Source organism: Pimephales promelas, chromosome 25, assembly GCF_988280905.1.
Source record: "Pimephales promelas chromosome 25, fPimPro1.hap1.1, whole genome shotgun sequence".
Taxonomy (NCBI): domain Eukaryota; kingdom Metazoa; phylum Chordata; class Actinopteri; order Cypriniformes; family Leuciscidae; genus Pimephales; species Pimephales promelas.
The window spans coordinates 10,752,726-10,777,017 of NC_142793.1; the positions used below are offsets into that span (position 1 = coordinate 10,752,726).

General features: G+C 36.8%; 2 protein-coding genes across 3 annotated transcripts; one reads left to right on the plus strand and one right to left on the minus strand.

Moving 5' to 3' along the window:
* Nucleotides 1-355: 355 nt before the first annotated feature.
* cyp19a1b (cytochrome P450 family 19 subfamily A member 1b) lies at nucleotides 356-9,545 on the plus strand. Its single transcript, XM_039669586.2, has 10 exons — nucleotides 356-671; nucleotides 2,744-2,908; nucleotides 3,317-3,467; nucleotides 3,824-3,978; nucleotides 4,058-4,234; nucleotides 5,250-5,364; nucleotides 7,127-7,238; nucleotides 7,319-7,481; nucleotides 7,672-7,913; nucleotides 9,168-9,545. The coding sequence occupies exons 2-10, from the start codon at nucleotides 2,764-2,766 to the stop codon at nucleotides 9,435-9,437; spliced, it is 1,530 nt and encodes a 509-aa protein (XP_039525520.2). The 5' UTR covers nucleotides 356-671; nucleotides 2,744-2,763; the 3' UTR covers nucleotides 9,438-9,545.
* A 48-nt stretch (nucleotides 9,546-9,593) lies between these two features.
* Nucleotides 9,594-23,731, minus strand: ap4e1 (adaptor related protein complex 4 subunit epsilon 1). Of its 2 annotated transcripts, none has more exons than XM_039669572.2 (21): nucleotides 23,434-23,731; nucleotides 22,862-22,933; nucleotides 22,647-22,770; nucleotides 21,215-21,288; nucleotides 21,015-21,136; nucleotides 19,959-20,118; nucleotides 19,094-19,260; nucleotides 18,934-19,007; nucleotides 18,732-18,854; nucleotides 18,536-18,645; nucleotides 18,322-18,461; nucleotides 17,458-17,570; nucleotides 17,243-17,361; nucleotides 15,995-16,291; nucleotides 15,014-15,125; nucleotides 14,728-14,866; nucleotides 13,473-13,707; nucleotides 12,832-13,359; nucleotides 11,927-12,117; nucleotides 10,778-10,941; nucleotides 9,594-10,690 (listed from the first exon to the last, which is right to left on the minus strand). In XM_039669572.2, the coding sequence occupies exons 1-21, from the start codon at nucleotides 23,560-23,562 to the stop codon at nucleotides 10,530-10,532; spliced, it is 3,354 nt and encodes a 1,117-aa protein (XP_039525506.2). In that variant the 5' UTR covers nucleotides 23,563-23,731; the 3' UTR covers nucleotides 9,594-10,529. The 2 variants fall into 2 exon arrangements, with proteins under 2 accessions (XP_039525506.2, XP_088983698.1); XM_089127572.1 differs by having other exon boundaries at nucleotides 21,215-21,309.
* Nucleotides 23,732-24,292: the final 561 nt, after the last annotated feature.

Genomic DNA, 24,292 nt, shown 5'->3' on the forward strand with positions numbered 1-24,292 from the left:
TTTAATTTTTCAGACCATTACATAAGAGATTTCAATGAACTTTAAAGTAGACAGCATGTCTTGTTGTGAACTCAAAAAAGATCTCTATTAGATTCCAGTTTAAATGGATGCAAGTTTGTGAGGTTCACATTATAAAATGTATTCTTACGAACTTTAAGAAGCTGAATGAGCGCTCACTTTTCTTAGGGAACAATGTTTCACATCTTTGGTAGATAAAAGCTCATTCACTCCTGGAGTTCTGGGTCAATCTGACCTGCTTTTAATAAAGGCCCTTCAGAGTGAATGACAGCGGATTTGGAATCAAGACAAAAGGGTCAATAAACCTCTGAAAAAAATAACAAGCTGGGGGAAAAGATGTGTGTTTGGCATGAAAGATCTAACATTGCCCATTTGATGCGGTTTTATTCTGGAGAGTAAGAAAGGCTCCATAATTGTTTCATTGTTCGGGTCTGGACATGTCCGGTGGACTGCTTTGGGCTTTCAATGGCACTTCACAAGCAAAATCAAGGGTGTATCCTGGCAACTGTGGATTTAAAACAGCTTTAAAACTTGGGGAAAGACTATATATTGGGGTAAAGCTACTGAACTTCGGAATGATGGGAGCATGCAGACGGCAAGACTGAGCTACTGAACGGCACATTTAGAAATGAAACGGGTGCAGATCTAAAGAGGTGAGTGTGTTTGTTATATTACTCCAATGAAACTCAATTTATTCAGTTGATGCTAATTTAATAGGGAGAGCTGGAATTTCTCTGCTGGACTGATGGCTTCTCTGAAATCAAATCTAGTTTTCATATGGTTTATTGAAGTACAGGACACATTAAAGCAGTTGCATATAATGACTTTTGAAACCAATTCAATTACATGAAGAATGATTTATTACATTTTTCAGCTTATAAAATTTGTCCTTTCTTCTGTAGATATACACCGGCCAAAAAAAAAAAAGTCACTGTTTGGATTTAAATAGGCAAATGCTCATTATTGTTATTTCCATCAAGAGGAGCATCAAATTTTGGTCAAGATATTGACAATGCAAGACTCAATAGAACAGGGCAACTCTAGCAATAAGAAGTTGTGATGAAGTGTTGGATTGGCGTCATCTAACTGACGTTAAAGGTAAAGTGTCAGTTGGATGATGCCACAGGATCATCATCTAACTGACGTTAAACGGTACCCTAAAATGTCGGATGTTGAGGTATGGTCAAAAGCATCAGTTAGCTGACGTCTTGGGATGAGACTGTGTTAGCACCTACTGTCGGATCCTCTGGCTAGAATGAAAGGTGGAGTTGTCTGTCGTCAGCATTAAAGGGATACTCCACTTTTTTTGGGAAATAGGCTCATTTTACAACTCCTCCAGAGTGAAACAGTTTTACCGTTTTCGAATCCATTCAAGCGATTTCCTGAAATTTAGAAGAATATCACTAACCAGACAGTTTCTGGTTCCATTGACTTCCATAGTAGGAAAAAATATATACTATGGAAGTCAATGAGACCAGAAACTGTCTGGTTACTGATATTCTTCTAAATTTCAGAAAATCTGCGGCTGAATGGATTCGAAAACGGTAAAATTCAACTGTTTAACTCTGCAGGAAAAAAAGTGGAGTATCTCTTTAAGCCCCTTTCACACAGATATTCCGGAAAATACATGGATAATGTGACCCAGCATTTGTCCCAAGTATGTTTGATTTCAGTTCATTCACACCAGCTCCTGGTCTCTGCTTCATTCCAGTTTGCAGACATTTGTTCGTCCTTTCTTTGTTGATGACGAACACAAACTTTCTTCTAAGAGCAACAGAGTCGCGCAATGGCACGAGCGTCATCACTATGACATACCCCTTATGGCATTGGTCCTGGCTTTTGTTCACTGATTCTGGACTGATTCCGGCAATGTTCGAAGGCCCCCAACCCGGCATCGATGCCAGTATCAATCCCGAGTCGTGTTTGCGTTCACACAGAAGGCGTTCAGGCAATTTCCTGGCAATTTCCCGGCAATTTCTCGGGATCAACGCACTGTGTGAAAGGGGCTTTACAGTGATAGGAAAAACCATGTTTGAGAATGACAGATCCAAGTGATGACATGCAGATGGAGAAGAGAAGTGGTCCAAGCACTGAGCCCTGAGGCACCCAAGTAGCTAGATATATTTCGACTTAGACATCTCACCTCTCAAGACACCCTAAAGGACCTGAGAAGTAAGGCTTGAACCACTGGAGTGTGGTTTTGAAGATGCCCTTTGTCATTAGGGTTTTACAAAAGGATCTTGTGGTTAAGTACTGTGGATTTGGAAGTTGCTCTTGTCAGTCTCAGAGCTTCAGTAACCGAGAGTAGGGCAGTCTCAGTTGAGAGGCCGTTTTTTTTCTCAATCCAGGAGGTTGTTCTGTGTGAGAAAGGTAGAGAATGGTCTCACATTAATCTCAAACGAACGGGGAGACATTCTTCAGCAACTCATTAACTGTTTGAAGCCATTAACATCGAGTGGAACAACACTGACTCTTCTCTGTCTGCTGTCTGCAATTTTACCCACACGGCTTTAACATTTAAAGAAAACAAAGGGGAAGTCTATTCAGTGCTAAAGTTACTTTATCTACAGTATTTGTGCAATTCTTGCTAATTTCCTGCCCAGTGATTTGTAAGACTATAGGTAGGACTATTACATCATCAGCTTAGCAACATGCTAACAGCAAACTAGTGTAATGTATAAAGTGCGGTTTTCAATATTTTCCAATAAGATACTTATATGTTTAGGTGCACCTGTAGATGACTTGATGATGGAGCAGGTCATGGAGGGTACGGTAAACATCACCTCTGCGGTGCAGGGAACGCTACTGGTGCTGACGGGAACGTTACTGCTGATTCTGCTGCACAGAATATTTAGAGCCAAGAACTGGAAGAACCAATCAGCAGTCCCAGGTGAGTTCAAACCAATTAGATTCACATGGGAGCAACCTAACTGGGTTGGGAACTAGCTAACGATGGGAAAACGCAGATATTTCTCTTTTACACGAAAACGCCGTTTTTATCACTGAAAACGATTATTTCTAAAAACTCCGGCCAAAGTGGAAATTTCTGAAAACGCCGGTTATGTGTTGTCGGAAACGGCGTTTTAGGTTCTCTCTTGTCATTTCTGAATGGCTTGAATGGCTTTATCCTTAACCCCTACACTGCCGCCAATAGGTTTGGCATAGTTATGATGGCGCTCAACGGCGTATTTACGCGGGTGTGTAAACGATGTTATTTTTGAAAACGGAGAGGGGGAAAATATTCGTTTTGCTAAATACCCGGCTTTGTGTAAACGTAGCCTTACTTGGTGTTTGTTAGGTCCTGGCTGGTGGTTGGGTCTCGGCCCAGTTCTGAGCTACAGTAGGTTCCTGTGGATGGGAATTGGCACTGCATGCAACTACTACAACGAAAAATATGGCAGCATTGCTCGGGTTTGGATCAACGGAGAAGAGACTGTTATACTCAGCAAGCAAGTTCTGAAAATCTCATCTAACAAATGATTGCAGATTTAAACTCCCTTCATATTCATATATTATATAGCCTATATTTTGCGTTAGATTTTGACTGTTTTTAATGAACAGAGTTGCTGTCTGGTCATAAAATTTGTGGTTCATTTCAAAATTGAAACAAAAATTGCTCAATAGCACACTCTATGGGGCAGAAAAATTGTTTTCTGGTACAGTCGCTGTAACACAGTCTGCTACTCCAGTCCTTATTGCCCAATTATGTCACTAAGTGTTGACTCAAATGAGGAGTGCGATGCATGAGGGCACAATTTTGGATGGGGTCAAATTTTAGTGTAAAAAAACCCTAAAACTCTTTCAGGTCCTCCGCCGTGTATCATGTTCTGAAGAGCAATAATTACGTCGGGAGGTTTGCCAGTACAAAAGGTCTGCAGTGCATTGGCATGTTTCAACAAGGCATCATCTTCAACAGCAACATCACACTGTGGAAGAAAGTGAGAACATATTTCACCAAAGGTGGGTGTTATTCACTGGTCTCAGATTAGTTCCTTCAGAGAATCATGCAAAATAATATATTGTTTATGTATTTGTGTAGCTCTTACTGGTCCAGGTCTCCAGAAGTCAGTAGATGTGTGTGTCAGCGCCACCAACAAACAGCTTGACGTCCTGCAGGAGTTCACGGACTGCTCAGGACACGTGGACGTGCTCAATCTTCTGCGCTGTATTGTGGTGGACGTTTCCAATAGACTCTTCCTAAAAATCCCACTGAGCGGTCAGCCTGCAATAAAAGCATTTCATTATTAATATTATTTCAATCTGATTGGTCTATTATATATCTATTACCAGAGGAGAAGGCTGTAAAAAATGTTTTGTTTTTTTTATTAGCACCTTTGGTTCCATTAAAAGCCTTTAACATCTATCAAATCTTTCCATTCCTCAAAAGATTCTTTATAGTGGAAAAAGGTTCTTTGGAGTATTAAATTGCACTGTAAAAAATAAAACCGTAATATTTACAGTAAAAAAACGGCAAATGTGGTTGCCAGAACTTTACCGTTAAAAATACGGTAGGAAAGTTAATGGTTTTACAGACTTAGCTTAAAATTTACAGTAATAAACTGTATTTCATTTTCTGATGAATGTTGACATAACAACCTTTTGAAAAATTGATATTTGTTTTGTACCATTGTAATACACTGACAACCCTCAATCAGTCACATGAGCAATCATTCACACCAATTTTAAACACATCATGGTAGCACACAATTAAAGAAATAAAAAAATGCTATAAACATTAATTTAACAACATTAAATGTAACATATAAAACCTTAATGTATATAACCGATTAGAAAAAAAACAAGAAGAAAACAATGAGGAACTAAAAAAAACATAAAATGTGAAGTGTCACAGGGAATTATGCGAATGTCAATTTACGTTTTTTCACTGTAAATTATACAATGAGTTTGCTTTTTTTCACTTTCACTGTAAATTTAACAGTAAAATTATATCACAGTTATTTACCGTATATAGTACGGAAACTTTCTGTTAACCAATTAAAAGTTTTGCACTGTAGCATTTTTTAGCAGTCTTTTACCGTTAAAATCGCGATTATTTTTTACAGTGCACACTAAGGAAAGACGCTTCTTTTAAGAACGTCCATTGAATGGTTCTTTGGGGAAACAAAAATTGTTATTTTATGGCATCACTGAGAGAAAAAAACAACCTTTTGGAAGCATTATTTAAAGAATGTAAGATCGCTGACTTCTCTCTTTGTACGTGTTCAATGCAGAGAAAGACTTGCTGATAAAGATCCATCGCTATTTCAGTACCTGGCAGACAGTTCTCATTCAGCCAGATGTCTTCTTCAGACTGGACTTTGTGTACAAAAAACACCACCTGGCAGCGTGAGTCCACCGACTCAACTGAATGTATCCATGTATGCTACTGCATGCTATCCTGTGACTCAACTGAATGCATCCATGTATGCTACTGCACCTTTAAGGATTATGCAAATGATCTCTACTTTGATTGGTGAAGATCTTTCTAAAGCAAAAACGATTACTTACAGCTTGTGTTTTTGCTGTTGGATCAATATTGGCACTGCTCAGATTTTTGTAGATCAGAGCCTGAGTTCTTTTTTAACTCTGGCCCTTGAGTTTTGGCCCAAACGTATGGAAGCTTGTTTCCGCCATAGAATGAAAAATATATAAATGTAATTGCGACTTTTTTTTATATATATATAAATATATATAAATGTAATTGCGAGTTTACATCTCACAATTCTGACATTATTTCTCAGAATTGCGAGATGGAAAGTCAGAATTGCGTGTTATAAAGTCGCAATTGTAAGATATAAAGTCAGAATTACGAGAAATAAAGTCAGAATTGTGAGATATAAAGTCAGAATTGCGAGATATAAAGTCAGAATTGCGAGATATAAAGTCAGAATTGCGTGATATAAAGTCGCAATTGCGAGATATAAAGTCAGAATTATGAGATATAAAGTCAGAATTGCGAGATATAAAGTCAGAATTGTGTGATTTAAAGTCGCAATTGCGTGTTATAAAGTCAGAAATGCATGATATAAAGTCAGAAATGCATGATATGAAGTCAGAATTGTGAGATTTAAACTATTCTGAGGGGGAAAAAGTTTTTTCCCCTTAGAATTAGCCTGATATCTCACAATTGTGACTATATCTCACAATTCCGAGAAAAGATGTCAGAATTTCGACATATAAACTCGCAATTATGTGTTATGAAGTCAGAGTTTTACATCTTGCAATTGTGAGAAAAAAAGTCAGAATTGTGAGATAAAAAGTCGCACTTCTTTTTTTCTCAGAATTGCGACATTATATCCCGCTATTCTGACTTTATATCACGCAATTCTGACTTTATATCATGCAATTCTGACTTTATCTCACAATTCTGACTTTATAACACGCAATTGCGACTTTATATCTCATAATTCTGACTTTATATCTCGCAATTCTGACTTTATATCTCACAATTCTGACTTTATAACACACAATTGCGACTTCATATCACGCAATTCTGACTTTATATCTCGCAATTGCGACTTTATCATGCAATCTGACTTTATATCTTGCAATTCTGACTTTACAGTATATCACGCAATTGCGACTTTATCATGCAAATCTGACTTTATATCTCGCAATTCTGAGAAATAAAGTCAGAATTGCGAGATAAAAAGTCAGAATTATTTATTTTTTATTCAGAGGCGGAAACAAGCTTTCATACAAAAAAGTAAACAAACTACCTTAACAAGCTAATCAATGTCTTCAGCATTACTAGATCAAGGTTAGTGCTAAACTCAGCAGGAAAGTGGACCTCGAGAACCAGATTTGAGAACCCCTGCTGTAGATCGTAGTTTGAACAAATGGTAATTTTCGACAAGTGAATACTTACAGTTGAAGGTCCTGTGAGCAATTTTTGCATGTATTCTGGTAAAAGCGAAAAAGTCATTTTATCAAGCATTTCACACTTTTGAAAATGATTTGGAGGCCATTTTGAAAAAGGGCATGTGATAGAAAGGATTGTGTGGCAGAAATCCTTTAAAGCACCATGTTATCTTTATGCAGTACATTTATTTTAAAAAATATCTAGATTTATTTTCATGCATCCCCTTTAAGAAGTATTTTCTTGCAGAAAAGAGCTGCAGGATGAAATGGAAAAACTTGTGGAGCAGAAGCGACAGGCCATCAACAACACGGAGAAGCTGGATGAGACGGACTTCGCAACGGAGGTTATATTTGCTCAGGTGTGTTCACAAACACAAACTCTACATTTATGTACCATCTCTTACATTGAAGCAACAGAACGTGTTAACTGTGTCTGTAGAATCACGGCGAGCTGTGTGCGGATGACGTGAGGCAGTGTGTGCTGGAGATGGTGATCGCCGCTCCAGACACGCTCTCCATCAGTCTGTTCTTCATGCTTCTGCTACTTAAGCAGAACTCTGCCGTGGAAGAGCAGATAGTACAGGAGATACGGTCTCAGATAGGTACAGTAAACATGGGTACAACATGGGGATTGGAACATGGTAGCTACAGTAGGCCCAAGATGGTCTACCAGGTCCGTCTTGGCCCCAACAGCTAGTGGTCCAATCTAGACCAATTGGACCAGTAAGAAGTGATACTTTGTGCATGATAAAAGATGTACATCACTATGACTCGTCTTTCTTGCCCTCTCAGGAGAGCGGGACGTACAGTCAGCCGACCTGCAGAACCTCAACATACTGGAGCGCTTCATCAAGGAGTCTCTGAGGTTCCATCCGGTGGTGGACTTCATCATGAGACGGGCTCTGGAGGATGACCACATCGATGGCTACCGGGTGGCAAAGGGGACAAACCTCATCCTGAACATCGGACGCATGCACAAGTCCGAGTTCTTCAAAAAACCCAATGAATTCAACTTGGAGAACTTTGAGGGCAGCGTAAGTACTGGGAGAATCAAAGTTTTAAGATCAAATAAGATCACACATAAAGGGTTTTTTTATGCACAAATTGGTGCATTTGTAGATTTTATACCAATTATTCATATTCTTTCACTATTATCCAAATATGCTGTACATTTTTCCAATAACAGAGTGAACTACTGATCTGTAAAACCTAGGAAAAAAACATTCTGGAGGGAAATTGAAAATATAAGTGAAATCTCAAATATCCTTCCAAAAAGTATCCATCCATCCATCAGTCCATTTATCTATCCATCCATCCATTCATTCATCTATCCATCCATCTATCTATCTGGCCATCTATCTATCTATCTATCTATCTATCTATCTATCTATCTATCTATCTATCTATCTATCTATCTATCTATCTATCTATCTATCTATCTACTCGTCCATCTATCCATCCATCCATCTCTCTCTCTCTATCCGTCCATCTATCCGTCCATCCATTCATCTATCCATCCATCTATCTATCCATCTATCTATCTATCTATCTATCTATCTATCTATCTATCTATCTATCTATCTATCTATCTATCTATCTATCTATCTATCTATCTATCTATCTATCTATCTATCTATCTATCTGGCCATCCATCCATCTATCTATCTATCTATCTATCTATCTATCTATCTATCTATCTATCTATCTATCTATCTATCTATCTATCTATCTATCTATCTATCTACTCGTCCATCTATCCATCCATCCATCCATCTCTCTCTCTCTCTATCCGTCCATCTATCCGTCCATCCATTCATCTATCCATCCATCTATCTATCCATCTATCTATCTATCTATCTATCTATCTATCTATCTATCTATCTATCTATCTATCTATCTATCTATCTATCTATCTATCTATCTATCTATCTATCTATCTATCTTTTTAGTTTTGCCTTGTCAACTAGCTCAAATGAAACTTTAAGTTGCTTTATAATTTATTTTACTTCAGTTAAAAAATATTTTATTTTAAGTATTTTTTTCGTTAATGTTAATAACCATGGCAATAATATGGTATTATTTGAATTATGTATCTTTTGACACCATGTAAATGGCCTTAAATATGAATGCAGTCATTATATATATATATATATATATTTTTTTTTTTTTAAATATGTACTATGGTGATACGTTACAGTTTTCCTTAAAGTAAATACCTTTGTACAAGAAAATGGTTATTACCATATAATACCATTAACTTTACTATGGTACCATTACTTCTCTCTCAGGTTCCCAGTCGTTATTTCCAGCCGTTCGGCTGCGGCCCACGGGCCTGCGTTGGGAAGCACATAGCCATGGCTATGACGAAGGCCATCCTGGTGACTCTGTTGTCGAGGTTCACGGTTTGTCCTCGTCACGGCTGCACCGTCAGCACCATCAAACAGACCAACAACCTCTCCATGCAGCCCGTAGAAGAGGATCCCGACTGCCTGGCCATGCGCTTCATCCCACGAGCTCAGAAGAACATCAGCGGAGAAACAACGGACAGCCAAACCTGAAAGCGACTGACGCAATTTTTGCCATTCACTATTTTGATATACCGAAGAAAAAAAAGTAATTTCCTTTTACCTAAAAGCTTTACACTGGGTTGACACATTAAGATCACAATACTATATATATATTTTTTTTTTTTTTTTGGGGGGGGGGGGGGGGGGGCAATTTGACTTAATAAACACAAGCTTCAGTTAAACTTACCTCAAACTTAACGTCACAAACAAGTAGGCCTGTGGTAAAGGCACACACAGGTAATATATGGATGTCAACAATTGTGCAAGAAAAGTAGCTTGTTGACCGACAATGGCAAAGACAACAAAACCATTTGAATGATCTGTTTTATCATGAGTACTGATCTTTACATTATACTAATCTACTGTACACAACATGTGTGTTAACTTAAGTGATTATAGGAAATAGTTCTAGTACCTTATTTACTGTAGTGAATTTATAGTCTGTATACATCTGCAATGCTGCATCCAAGCTAAACATGTAAAAGGTCCACATTAAATGGCAATCACATCCTATTTTACCATTTCTGAGTTAAATAGCAGATTCAATGAGAAAAGCAACTGATTGGATGGTGAAGAGTGGACGTTAGATAAAAGAACAGAGTAAGGGGCTGAAAATGAGGGCTTGGTAATGTCAATCCAAAAGAAAGGTTTTATGAAAGATTATGATGACTTTCGAAATAATGTTCAATTAACCATTTAAAATACGTAAATGGACCATTTTTATTTCATATTGTTTTATAAAAAATAACTCATTTTTCTGCTCTAACAAATTGTCAAGTCAATAAAATGACTTTGAAAACAATTTGAAAGCCATATTTCTTTTTTCCCCTTGAACAAATAAACACTGAAGAATGAGTACACCAACCATAACAGACCAAACCACAGGCTGGAAATGTTTCAAATCAATAAATACCTTTTACTATATGTACTTGTAAGTGTGTACAAAAAAATATATATATATCATTAAAATGATTAGTCAGAGCATAAGACACGCAATACACAGGTATTGCTTTCGAACAGTCACGACTTCTGAAAACATTTAGTCCGGGAGCTTCCCTGGACGTTTGGCCGGGTGTTTCGGTGTTAGTGTTCTGCGAGAGCTCTCTGGCAGTGGTACATGATGCAGTCTGGGAGAGAAGGATGAGGAGAGCGCAGCCACATGGCCATAGCCGAGCCGTTCACTCTGCAGTGCAGGAGACAGGGGGCGCCACTGAGCAGACGGCACGCTACGATTCCCTCGGAGCCTGAAAGAGCCACACGCAATTAAATCACAGTCAATTATGGTGCATGTTGAAAAATAACTGAAGAATGGAAGCTATTGTTGTGTTTACCGATGATGTCCACTACATGTAGCTGTAGGGCGTCTTTGAGAGCGTTCAGGGTGGTTTTGAGCGGGTCACCACCAGCATCAGTGAGCAGTTTCAGATTCTGTTTGACGTCATGAGACAGAGACAGCCAGAGTTTCCCATATTCCTCTGTGGTTACAACCAAAGGCCTGTGTGTGGCAGAGAGAAAACAAGTCACAGCCACAAACAAACACAAGCTGCAAACAAAATTAAATACTAGAGCCCGACTGATAAAGGATTTTGAAGGCCGATACCGATACAAATATTTGTTGGTTTTAAAATCCGATATTCCGATATATTGGCCGATTTATTTATTTTTTCAGAAACGCGCAACAAACATTAACAGATTTCCGTAACATTAGTTACTTGTAGTTATTTATGAGTTTTAACTAAAATAATATGATAATGCATTTTAAAAAGAAACTTGTTTCTTTTATTGTCACAACAGAACAGACTGATGATAGTGGCATTAGCTAGCTTTGTGGTTAGCTAGTCTATGAGCCATAATTTAGCAATGGATTACATAATACTGCAAAGTGTAAAACATACATTTTCAGGCCAAAGAGAGATCCGTCTCATTGCTATAACTGTCACGCGCTATTAAAGAAATACTTCAGTCACATTGTCAAAAGTTAAAAGGACAGTCAGTCAACTACACTGTAACAACGTAACGTAATTATTACTAGCTAATACAACTTCACTCTCGGCTTATTTAACAGCAGCAAAACTGGACTTGATAGTCACGAATTTTGTTGCTTATTTGAGTTAAGAGAACTGATGGAGATGTTCTTTTAATTGTTATTCAAGCAATGTACGTCTCGTGGCCAACTCAACGAGTGTTGCTAACAGGGACGGTGTAGAGTGCCCTCTGGTGGACAAACTATACAACTCCAACACTCATGACATTGTTCAAGTGTGTTTAGTCCATTTTTATTTTATTTTTGAAATATTCATTTATCGGCAATTATAACTGCGATACCGATAGTTTGGAAAATGCCTAATATCGACTTGCTGATATATCGGTCTGGCTCTACTAAATACACATGATGTCATTTGTGTTTCACTTTCATTTTATATTTAGTGCACAGAAAAAAGTAAACTACAGTAAGTTATGTATTTTCAGATACACGTTACCTGATAAAGTCCGTTGTGGACAGTGTCCCAGAGAAAGGGAGTGTGTTTGTGTGTCCTGGCTGTGTTTGATAAGAGACGGTCCCGGTAAAGGACACGTGTGTGTGAGGCTCGTCCATCAGCAGAGCGTAATGACACACAGACGTACTCTTGCCCTCCAGACAGTCTACGACATTCCCTCTCAAACTAGCCGTCTAGGACAGAAGATTGACATTTTGTATTAAAAAAAAAACTTTTGCTGATAATTTACTCGCCCCCATGTCATCAAAGATGTCCATGTCATTCTTTCTTCAGTCGAAAAGAAATTAAGGTTTTTGATGAAAATATTCCAAGATTTTTCTCCATATAATGGACTTCAATGGGAACCAAACGGTTCAAGGTCCAAAAGACAGTTTCAGCGCAAACTGTTGAAAGGGCTTTAAACGATTCCAGACGATGAATAAGGGTCTTATCAAGGGTCTTCCGTCTACCGGAAGTGTTGGCATAACCGCGCGAGTCGAACATGAGTAGCTTACGTCGGTGGTCCAAAGTGTGGCTTTATTTTTCTAAAAATTAACGAAATCTCTGCAAAATGCTAAATTTGTGACAAGTATTTGTGACAGAAGGAGTATTTCCTTCAGAAAGACCGTTGGTTAGCAAGGTTAGCTAAACTTTTTTGACCCTGCCTCTTAAAAGAATCGGAATCGAGAATCGTTAGGAACCGGAATCGAAACAAGGAATCGGAATCAGAATCGTTCAAATTCAAACGATACCCAACCCTAATCAAAAACCTTAATTTCTTTTCGACTGAAGAAAGAATGACATGGACATCCTGGATGACATGGGGGTGAGTAAATTATCAGCAAATGTTTTTTTTTTTTTTTCATTATATATACACACACACACACACACACACATACTTTACACACCTCCAGCTCCTCACAGGTCAGCTGCACGGCAACATCTTTTATTACAGTTTCCGTGCAGTTACATATGAAGATGACGAGCAGCAAAGCTTCGTCTCTGAACATACGGCAGGAGGCCAGAGACAGGCTGGGGTCAGAGGTCAGGCTGATGACATCAGAGTGAGGTAGGTCTTTGATTTCAGAGGGTAACAGCGCGGTCAGATCTGAAGACACAGACGGAGGATGTCTGTCCTGTATCGTGTTGGGCCGCACTACAACCATATCGCTGCCCAGTATCTGAGACGTGTTTGCGCGCCGCTCTCCTTCCGTGTGTGTGTTCCGACTCAGGCCATTGGTTGTTGTGGATGTGGATGTGACAGGCTCCTCCTCCAGCAAACTGCCATTCAAGAAGCTGTCCGTCTTGTTATGCGAGGAGCGGGAGGAGTCGTCTGAAGATCTCTCGCTGGCGCCTGATGACGATGATGAGGATGATGACTCGTGTGGGCGGGGCTTTTTCCGAAAGCGAGGGGGCGGAGCTTCGGATTTTCCCAGCTGAGAGGAAACGGAACAATTAGCATTTCTGACTACTTCTGAATGTGGTTTGAGTTGAATTAGACCTGCGTTTGTATTACAAGATGAAATCTGTCGTAAAATCATTTTCTCACCAGAGATATGGAGCTTTGGGTTCCCAAACCAACAAACAAAGAGGAAGCCAGCTGGTTTTTGTACTGGTTTTGCGCTGACGGCTCCGATTGCGGCTCTATTCGCTCTGCTGCCTCCTGCTGGACTGCAATGCTGGGTTCGTCCACTGGAGGTGCTGTTGCTGCGGTTTCTTTTTGTGGGAGATACCCATCTTTCCCCCAAACTCTCTTCACTCCCTCAAGAATCAGAGCGCTGGAACTGAATCAAACCGTAATATTATGAGATATTATTACAGTTTAAAATAACCGTTTTCTACTGGAATATATTGTAAAATGTAATTCATTCCTGTTATTTTCAGCATCATTACTCCAGTCTTCAGTGTCACATGATCCTTCAGAAATCACTCAAATATGATGAATTTCTGCTCAGGAATCTTATCAAAACAGTTCCTGCTTCATATTTTTGTGGAAACAGTGATATTTCAGGATTCTCTGATGCATACTCTTTTATAAAAAATTAAATAAAATTGGTAACACTTGAAGGGGTGTGCATAAGACTAACATGACACCTTCATAATCATGACATATGTTATGAATATGAAGGAAGTTTTATGCATGTTAGTGACAACTGTCATTAAGTGTCATTCGCTCAGTTATGACATTATGGAAATATGACATTGTCTTTGTTATGACAATTTGACAAAAACCAATACATCATAACCTCTCAGTGTCTTTGTCACGACAACTTGACCTTACTAGGACAACACGACCTGTCATAAACATGACATAGCAGATTAATGATCAAACTTAAGAAACCACCTAGCTTTATTGGTTAACATTACATTAAACTGTCTGGTGGTTGGTTTTGACATTGGCTGTCATGAAGCCATTATAACTCTTTAATGACAAATTCAATTAGTACCACTGTAGTTGAGGTCACGAAAAATATTCATAACACAGTTATAATGCCTCATGACCGCCAATGTAAAAACCAACCACATGACAGTTTAACTTAGAACAAAGACACTGACAGGTTATGATGTATTGGTTTATGTCAAGATGTCATATTTGCATTTAAAATGCCATTATTGAGCGAAAGACACTTAGTGACAGTTGTCACAAACATGCATAAACCCTCCTTCATATTCAAGGCATATGTCATGGTTATGAAGGTGTCATGTCAGTCTCATGCACACCCCTTTAACCATAAAATTGTACTGTCTCCATACTTTTTAGCAGTTGTGAACAACCAAAGACAGCGTGCCACTCAGATACCCACCCTTCCTTCTGAGAGAGTTCAATGCTGTTGCCCGAAAGTCCTGAACTGACGGACAGTAGCGGTGGAGACTGTCTATCAGTGATGCTACATGATGATAAACTTACAGGCAGAGAAAAACTGTACGGCTCCAGATTCAGTGCTGAAAAAAAGGTCAGTCATACAAGTTTGGGATGACAGAAGGATGAGTAAATGACAAAAAAAAAGTGAATTCTTGGGTGAACTATCCCTTTAAGGGCAGGATAAACAAACAAGTATAGAGTTTCCTATAGGTTAGTAATGTCTGTACCTCTCTCCTCAGAAAGCTCTTCTTGTCTCTGATGAGGAGGTTTATAAGGTGCGGCTCCTGCGGCCAAAGCCTCCGACACGAAACCATCCAGAAATGACAGAGAAGAGTCCACCTGTGTAGAAACGTGAATGCTCAAAATGTGCCTTCTGAACAAAAACTGCCCTTCAAAAGTTTCGGGTCAGTATCACTTCTTATTTATTTTTTATTAAAAAAAACAAATTGACATTATTGTTACAAAAGATTTCTATTTCCAAAAAACTCTGATCCTCAACAAAAATAATCTTCAGTCAGAAAGAAATTAAGGTTTTTGATTGAAACAATGCAGCATTTTCTCCATATAATGGACTTCATTGGGGACCAAACGGTTCAAGGTCCAAAAGACAGTTTCAGTGCAAACTGTTCAAAGGGCTTTAAATGATTCCAGACAATGAATAAGGGTCTTATCGAGTAAAACCATCGCTCATTTAATAAATAAATAACAAAGTTTAAGTTTAATAAGCTCAAATTCTCGCCTTGCTCTGTTCTGTGACGCGCGTTCGTGACTCTCCTGTTTGAACGCGTTCGTCAAAATGAACAAATCTTTTTACGAGTCAATTCGTTCGTTGAATGAACCAAATGACTCGGAAAAAGATTTTTAAAACTTCATAAAACTTAAACTTTGTTATTTTTTTTTTTAAATGAGTGATCGTTTTGCTTGATAAGACCCTTATTCATCATCTGGAATCGCTTAAAGTCCTTTGAACAGTTTGCAGTTTGCACTGAAACTGTCTTTTGGACCGTGAACCGTTTGGTTCCCACTGAAGTCCATTATATGGAGAAAAATCCTGGAATGTTTTCATCAAAAACCTTAATTTCTTTTCGACTGAAGAAAGAAAGACATGGACATCTTGGATGACATGGGGGTGAGTAAATTATTAGCAAAAGTTTTTTAAAAAGTGAACTACTCCTTCAACAAGAGGAACGTGTCATAATGTCTGTTACCTCCATGCCGTCCCAGGGCGCTCCTCGGGGCAGCACACACTCCTGGAGCTGTGAGTCCTGGCTGAAGTGACGCAGCTCCTGCGCCTGCTGACGGAGCACCGTGTCCTGCGAGGACGAAAGGCTCTCGGACAGCTCCAGGATCAGGTCTGTCTGGCCCTCGGAGATCTTGGTCAGGGCAGAAAGAATCCAGACCCGCGTCTCTGAGCTCACGCTTCTCTCATCCAGCAGCTTCGCCAGGAGTCGGATGACCTCGCGCTGGTCCACACACTCCTGGAGGTGAGAGTATTCTCCAAGAACCTGAATACAGACACACACGCACACGCACAAACCATCGTGTGAGTTTCCAGAAGAACACGGATTCATCTTTTATCATTCATTCAAAAAAAACTGACACCTGAAGTTCCTATATATAATATATATATTTATGAAGACATTCTTTTAGATATCTAATATCTATAATAGCATTAAAATAATCTTATATATTATGTTTGCAACATTCAATTATTTAGTTAATATGAATTGGTGCTAAATTGTTAAAAAAGTGAATAAATCCATTGTTACATTTTAATAAGGTGCAATATAAATAAATTGATATTATATAAACAAACTTTCATGTTAGATGGGATTAATCTATTTGACAGCACTAAAATATTTTTTGTACAATCCTAATTGTTTAATATTAAATAAGTGAGAAAAATGTCCACAAATAACACTTATTAAGCACCAAATTATAGTACAAACAGGATTTTGTTGGTAAATAATACAGCAAACTGTATAATCCATCTGTAAGTCTTACACTTTATCAGAAAATTCACCTTCAGAGGTTTAACTCTAATCTTTTTTCATCCTCCAAATATGATTTTTTTTATTACATTTTATACATGAATGTATTTATTTAATTAATTGTATTATTTATAATTGTGATTTATTATATTTAATTGTATAATATTTATTATATGTTATTATAATTTATTATATTTAAGTCAATTTATTTTTTGGAATATTCTTTCTGGTAATGCTTTATTATTTTACAGTGTCCTTGTTACATGTGACATGTAGTAACTACAGTAATAACTATAAATGATGCATAATTTCATGCAACTAACCCTAAACCAAACCTAATCCTAACCCTATAGTAATATAAGTACATGTAGTAAATGAATATTACCCAGTACTTCAATGTATAATTACACTGTAACACGGACACCTTAAAATGAAGAGTAACCTTCTTTCTTAAAGTGTACACACCCAGCTCATGACCTGAAGGAAGTGTTGGGGCAGATGTGAAGCGTCTCCCTTCATCACAGTCAGATACGAGTCGACAGCAAACAGCCGTAACTCATCATCTTCCTCTTTACACTCTGAGCCTGAGGAGAAAACACATAAAACCCAGCAGGGGTATGAAACAAGGCACCTTCTACGACAGTTCAGAGCTCTTCAGATTGCCTATACTTCTCGTTTACCCTCCGCCAGCAGTCGCAGGAAGTTGTTTGGGACGTCCTCTTGCAACGAATCTCCACCGATGGAAAAAACATCATTCATAGTCTGAATGAACCACGAGTTATCTGGAGCAAACGTAGGGCTTTTTATAGGAACATAAGACGAGATATAAAAGCTGACATACAACAAATTTGAGTTAATTTCATAGAAACTAGCATTTTTTTTAGTGCCGTCAAACGATTAAAATGTTTAATCGCGATTAATCGTATTAATGTCATAGTTAACTCGCGATTAATTGCAATTAATCGCACATTTTCATCTATTCCAAATGACTCTTGATTTCTTTTTGTTTACGGTATAGCTCGATCCGCTTGCGCTTTGGTTGACGAAGCAACAAAACGTCCTAGCGCAGCACAAGCCATTGAAACGAATGGGTTTCATAGCGCAGCGCTCGCATGCCACGTCCATTTGCAAAAGCATGTGAAAGAAAACTACAAAGTTTGCAATGACAAAAAGACCGTTAATCACGCAATTAAAAAATTGACGCCGTTAATAACACGTTTAACCCTAATTTTTTTTATAAATTCAAGTTAAATAGTCTTTTCTTCTCAATTGTGATTCATATTCGAGTGAAACCGCTTCTCAAACAAGAACAAATGTGGGGCGGGGCTTGATTTGGTCTATCTGGAAATGATTGGATGGTTGTGTTTGCTATTATTTATCAATTTCATGTGAGTGACAGGTTGATTAAAGATCATGTGGCACATGATTAAAAAACATAATGATGGGAACGGATAAATAATTTATAATAAATGCAAACAATATTCCATTAAACAAACCAATAACTGTCAATTGTGATTTCACGGTGACTTTAATTAAAAGGATATTTTTCGGCGAGCTCTGCGACTTTTCCAACCAGATGGATGATGGTGTGCTCGTCGTCGCAGCCGCGCAGGAAGTCCAGCATCTTCTCAACGATCACGGTCACGTTCTGAGCGTTTGTGATCCTGAACAGCAATTCAAGAGTCTGAGAGAGAGGAGAGCGGAAGAGATGAACAAAACGTTTGATGTTTTGGGGTCCGAGAATGGTCCGTTTGTTACCTCTCTCTTAATAGTGAAATCAGAGTGATCCAAACACTCAATAATGGTCATCTGATGCTGCAGGGCCAGTTTGGCATCGTGCTGGACGACGTACGTCAAGGCTTTCAAACCTGAAAACACACCAGTGTAGTACACCTGAGCAGTTAACGCGCGGAGAGGTCAACCGACAAGTGACAATCAAAAGAAAGAATTTTACCAAGATATTTGAGGTTGATCTTTGGAGACAGAACAAAATTCCCGATGCATCTCGCTGCTTTTTCCAGCAGCTCAGCTTTGGGGTGTATGGTGTAGATGGCCTTCACACACTCATACAGGATTGCTGAAACACACATTATGTGTCAGCTGCACTCAATCTGCTGATGAATTACTGTTCGGCCCATTAGAAAAGATGATTTTACCGTAAGTGATGTTGTGGTTCATTTCCGCTCTGCGCAGAGACTCATCTAGAACTTCATACATCAGCTCACTGGTGCTGGGAAATGTAGACACATTTTACATTCGTATTTCAGTATGTACTTTCCCGGTTTAATACACACTTTTAGTGCATAGTCGCGGTACCTTTGGTCTTCTCTCCCGAGCAGCGAGAGGATCCGGAGCAGCTGGATCTGCAGCCACGGCGCAGGAACGTTGTGGTAGTAAAAGTCCATCGGGAGTTTCCCACCCACCACCTGCTTCATGATGGCCACGAAACTGCCCGTCAGATCTTTATAGCCGTCGGGACTCTCCTGATAAAGAGAAAAACATCAGATGTGCGCGACGAGCGGGATTATGCATGACGCGACAAAAATTACAGCCAATTAAAACATTTTTAATATTTAAAGAAGAGATATAGCAACCCGAAAAACTATTTGGATGCTTAAGCCAATTAAACATACAGAAGCTTGTTTCCGTCATGAAAAAAAAAATGTGATTGTGATTTTTGTATCTCACACAACTGCGAGAAATAAAATCAGAATTGTGAGCTATAACCTTGCAATATTGAGAGATAAATTGAGAATTGTGAGATATAAATTCACAATTTTCCAGAAATAAAGAGAGAATTGCAAGAAATAAAGTGAGAATTGCAAGATATAAAATCAATTGCGTGAAATAGTCAGAATAGCGAGATATAAATTCGCAATTGCGAGAAAGTCAGGATTGTAAGATCTCGTCAGAAGTTGGGTTTATATCTCACAATTCTGACTTTACATTTCGCAATTGACTTCGAGAATTGCAAATTTTAAGATATAAAAGTCAGAGCTGTGTTCTTTTCTTATTCTGTGACGGAAACAAAACTTTGTAGCTGGTTGGGTTATGAAAAACCTCTGATTAATACGGAAGCAATAATATTTAACTATGAATTGGATGTTACTTTGAATTGACTTTATGATAATGGATAAAGATGTTTGCTTGGTTTCATAAATACTGAAATTGAAAGACCAACCGTGATCAGCTGTAGGTAAATGTGTAGTGATGATGTCATGACGCCCGGATCTTTGTCGCACAGGGCTTTACGAAACTTGGCGTGAATGTGCTGGACTTGATTCGGAGCGATAAGATAAAACTTGTACAACGCCAGGACGGCTTTCCTCCGAATGATCTCCCTTGGAGAGGAAAGAAAGACAAGAATATGTAATTATTAAATTAGTAATGTTGCCTTGGCAAGTTTAAGTTGCTTTAAATTATTAAAAATGAAACCAAAATTATATATATATATATATATATATATATATATATTGATTTAATTTATTTTTATTTCAGTTTCAGTTTAGCTTTTATATTAATATTTTTAGTTTTAATTTTAGGAATTTTATGTCATTTTATTGTCTTTTAAGAAAATATTTCTATACAGCTTTATTTTAATTCGGTTTTATTTGAGCTTTTATTTAAATTTTGGTCATTAATTGTCATTTAAGTGAAATTGCTGAACTTAAATATACAAGCTTGATAAAAAATGGTCATTTTAGAAGAAAATTTCAAATGACATTTAGAGGCTTTTGCATCTGAACTCTTCATATATATATAACTAATTGACAATGATATATATATATATAAACGAAATGAACATAAAAATGACAAAAAATTACTAAAATTTTAAAATATAAAAATAAAAGATAAACTAAACCTGAAATAAAAATATTAAAGCTATATAGATTTTTTTAAAAGACAATAAAATGACATATTACTAAAATTAAAATGAAAGTAAAAATATAAATATAAAAGCTAAACTAAAACAGAAATAAAGCTAAATGACAAAAAGCACATAAATTACTACCATTAAAACGAAAACTAAAAATATAAAAATGAAAGCTAGTTGAAAATATGAATAACTATTTTAATAGTGTATAACAATACTAAAATTACACTAGTTTTAAATGAACAACATCAGCCATATTTGATAATATATCTAAAAGTCTTATTGATGGCTTTTAGATATCTTCCAGAGTTCAAATAAGAAATAGCTTGGTGTATTTCAGAGGAGAGACTCTCGCTGGCTTACTTCGGATGTGACAGCTTGTCTTCTAGCAGAGGAAGGACGGCAGGAATCATGTCTTTAGGGAAAACCTGAGCTACAACAGTCAACGCCATGCACACTTCAATGAGGTTAGTGCTCTGAAGATCCTGCCACATATGTATGACACGTTCAGTCATACACTTCAAGTAATATGTTCAATCAAGAGTAATAAGACACAAGCTCACCTTTAATACTGTGTTTACCAGCAGCAACAGCAACTCATGGCCCTCACTGAGGAAGAGAGACACTGCGAGATACCCTGAGAGTACAACAACATCATCTACATAAGGGTTCAAATCACACACAGTCAGAGACCAAAAATGATTTTTTTTCCATAATGAATCTCCACATGGAGATCTGGAATTTTAATAATAGCAGATTTGTATAATTAATATATTAATATATATTCTAATACACTGCCATTCAAAAGTTTAGAGTAATTCAGATTTTTAAATGTTTTTAAAAGAAGTCTGCTCACTAAGGCTGAATTTATTTTATCATAAATACAGTAAAAAAAAAAAAAAAAGAAATATTGTGAAATATTATTGCAAATTAAAACAACTGTTTTCTATTTGAATATGTTTTAAAAATGTAATTTATTCCTGTAATCAAAAGTACATCATTATACAGTCTTCAGTGTCACATGATCCTTCAGAATCATTCTAATATGCTAAATATTTGCTGCTCAATTATTATTGGTGCTCAATTATCTATAATAGTTGGTGCTGATTATTATCAATGTTGAAAACGGTCGAGCTGCTTAGTGTTTTTGTGGAAACTGGTACATTTTTTCAGGATTCTTTATAAAAGAACAGCCTTTATTTGAAATATTAATATTTTGTAATATTATAAATGTCTTTACTGTCACTACTGATCAACTGAATGCATCCTTGAATAAACCTTTCTTACATCAAATTTCTGAATGATAGTGTATCACGGTTCCCACGACAATATGAAGCAGCAAAACTGTTTTCAACATTAATAATAACAAATATTTCTTGAGCATCAGATCATCATATTAGAGTGATTTCTGAAGGATCATGTGACACTAAAGAAGACTGGAGTAATGATGCTGAAAATCAGCTTTGATCATTTTTGATTTATATTCAAATATTCACTTTATTTTAAATTGTAATAATATTTCACAATATTACTGTTTTTACTGTATAGATTGTGTTTTATATACTGTATATATATATATATATATATACAGTATATATATATATATATATATATATATATATATTAGGGCTTTCAAATGATTAATCGCGATTAATTGCATCCAAAATAAAAGTTTGTGTTTACATATTATATGTGGGTATATAAATACACACACATGCTTGAATTTTTTATACATAAATATTTATATATAATATAAATTATATATAAATCTATATACAGTATATACATGAAAATATTTCTTAAATTTATATAAATAAAATAATTATACACAGTGCACCCACATATATTATGCAAACACAAAATTTGGATGTCATTATATATATATATATATATATATATATAATGTATTATACAGTTCATAAATATTATTATTATCGAGACAAATTGTGGACGCAGTACTGTCCAGTGACTGAACTGAAGGTGAAGTGACCGTACCCACTCTCTTCTCCAGGACGCTGCCCTGCTGGGCCAGTTTGATGGCATGAATGTATGTGAAGGAGGCGTCATAGCCCAACATCTCACAGTACATGGCTCGCACCATGACCTCTCTCATCTGCTTCTGTAAGCACCACACACACACACACACACAGAGCTCAAATAACCAGCTTCTGAGGGACAGCGATGATGACGCTGATGTCTGTATGGCTCACCATGCTGGTGTTGGGAGATGCAACTTGCTCTTTCATGGCAGTCAGCTCCTGTTTCATGAGCTTCTCCTCCTCCTACAAATGCACACCAATAACATGCTTTACAGTAACAAAACACTGCATTGCATGTGTATACGGTATTTTTAATCTCTTTGAACCTGGTGACATTTTTGCAATTGTTTTAAAATACAGTGTTTTACAATATTTATTTTGTAAATATTTTACTATTGATTGTTTTTTTTTTTTTACTATTTATTATTAACTATAATATTATTACTTAGTAAATCATTTTTTAATCAGCAAAATATTAATAAATTAAATAGTATACATATATATATACACACACACACACACACACACCAGTAAAAATATAAACAATTAGTAAAAATCAATAAATATGATCATTAAATCATTTTAAAAGAGTTATAAAATGTTTATACTTTTTAGATATAACATAAATATCACACTGCAGAACACTACAGTCACTGCTTAACACGTCAAATGCCCTCAAATAAATGACATGTCAGGATCTATATTGATGCTTTTGTGTGTTATATGTATTTATTTTTCCTCACATGTTTAGATGTCAGTTCTGTGATGCTTCTGATGAGTTGTTTTAATCCGCTGGTGATTTTTGCGGCTCCAGTTTGAGTCTCAAATAAACCCGGCAGAGCAGAGAGAGTTTTCTCCACAACATCACTCATTTCAGCTCGACAAAAAAGACAATCAGATTATAACACACAGCCAAGACCCTACATAAAGATAGGCGCACTACAGCAGGAGAAATGCCCATACAATACCTACACTACGGTCATAACACACAGTGTCAAACACAAACCATCATGACTAGACTTTCTCGCCGCCTACAGGAAGTGCGCTGCTATTTATTCATAATAAAAGTCTCACAAGAGCTTTTACTGTTAAAGGAATATTTCACCATAATAAAAGTACTAATAATATTAGTAAGTGTGATTCTTTTTAAATTAAATTATGAATACAATTTTTTGTAATACTTTTACTGTTAAATTGTTCACTGTTTTTTTTTTTTACAAAACTATATGCAGATTTTTAAGCAGAATGAAATAGCAATATTACGGAAGCCCTGAACCGCAAGGTGAGAAAAAAAAGAAAAGAAAACTTATCTCGTTATAACGACATATTAAGTCGTTTTAACGTCGAAATAACGACTTATTATGACGTTATAACGAAATATGATGTCGTTATAACGACATACTAAGTCGTTAAAACGACTTAATAAGTCGTTAAAACGACATAATATATCGTTATAACGAGATACGTTTTCTTTTTTTTTCTCACCTTGCGGTTCAGGGCTTCCGTACAATATAATGAAATTTTGTAAATGTAAAAAAAAAATAATAATAATTTATTAAAGCTATATAATGGAAAAATGAATGAACAAACTTATTAGGGTGC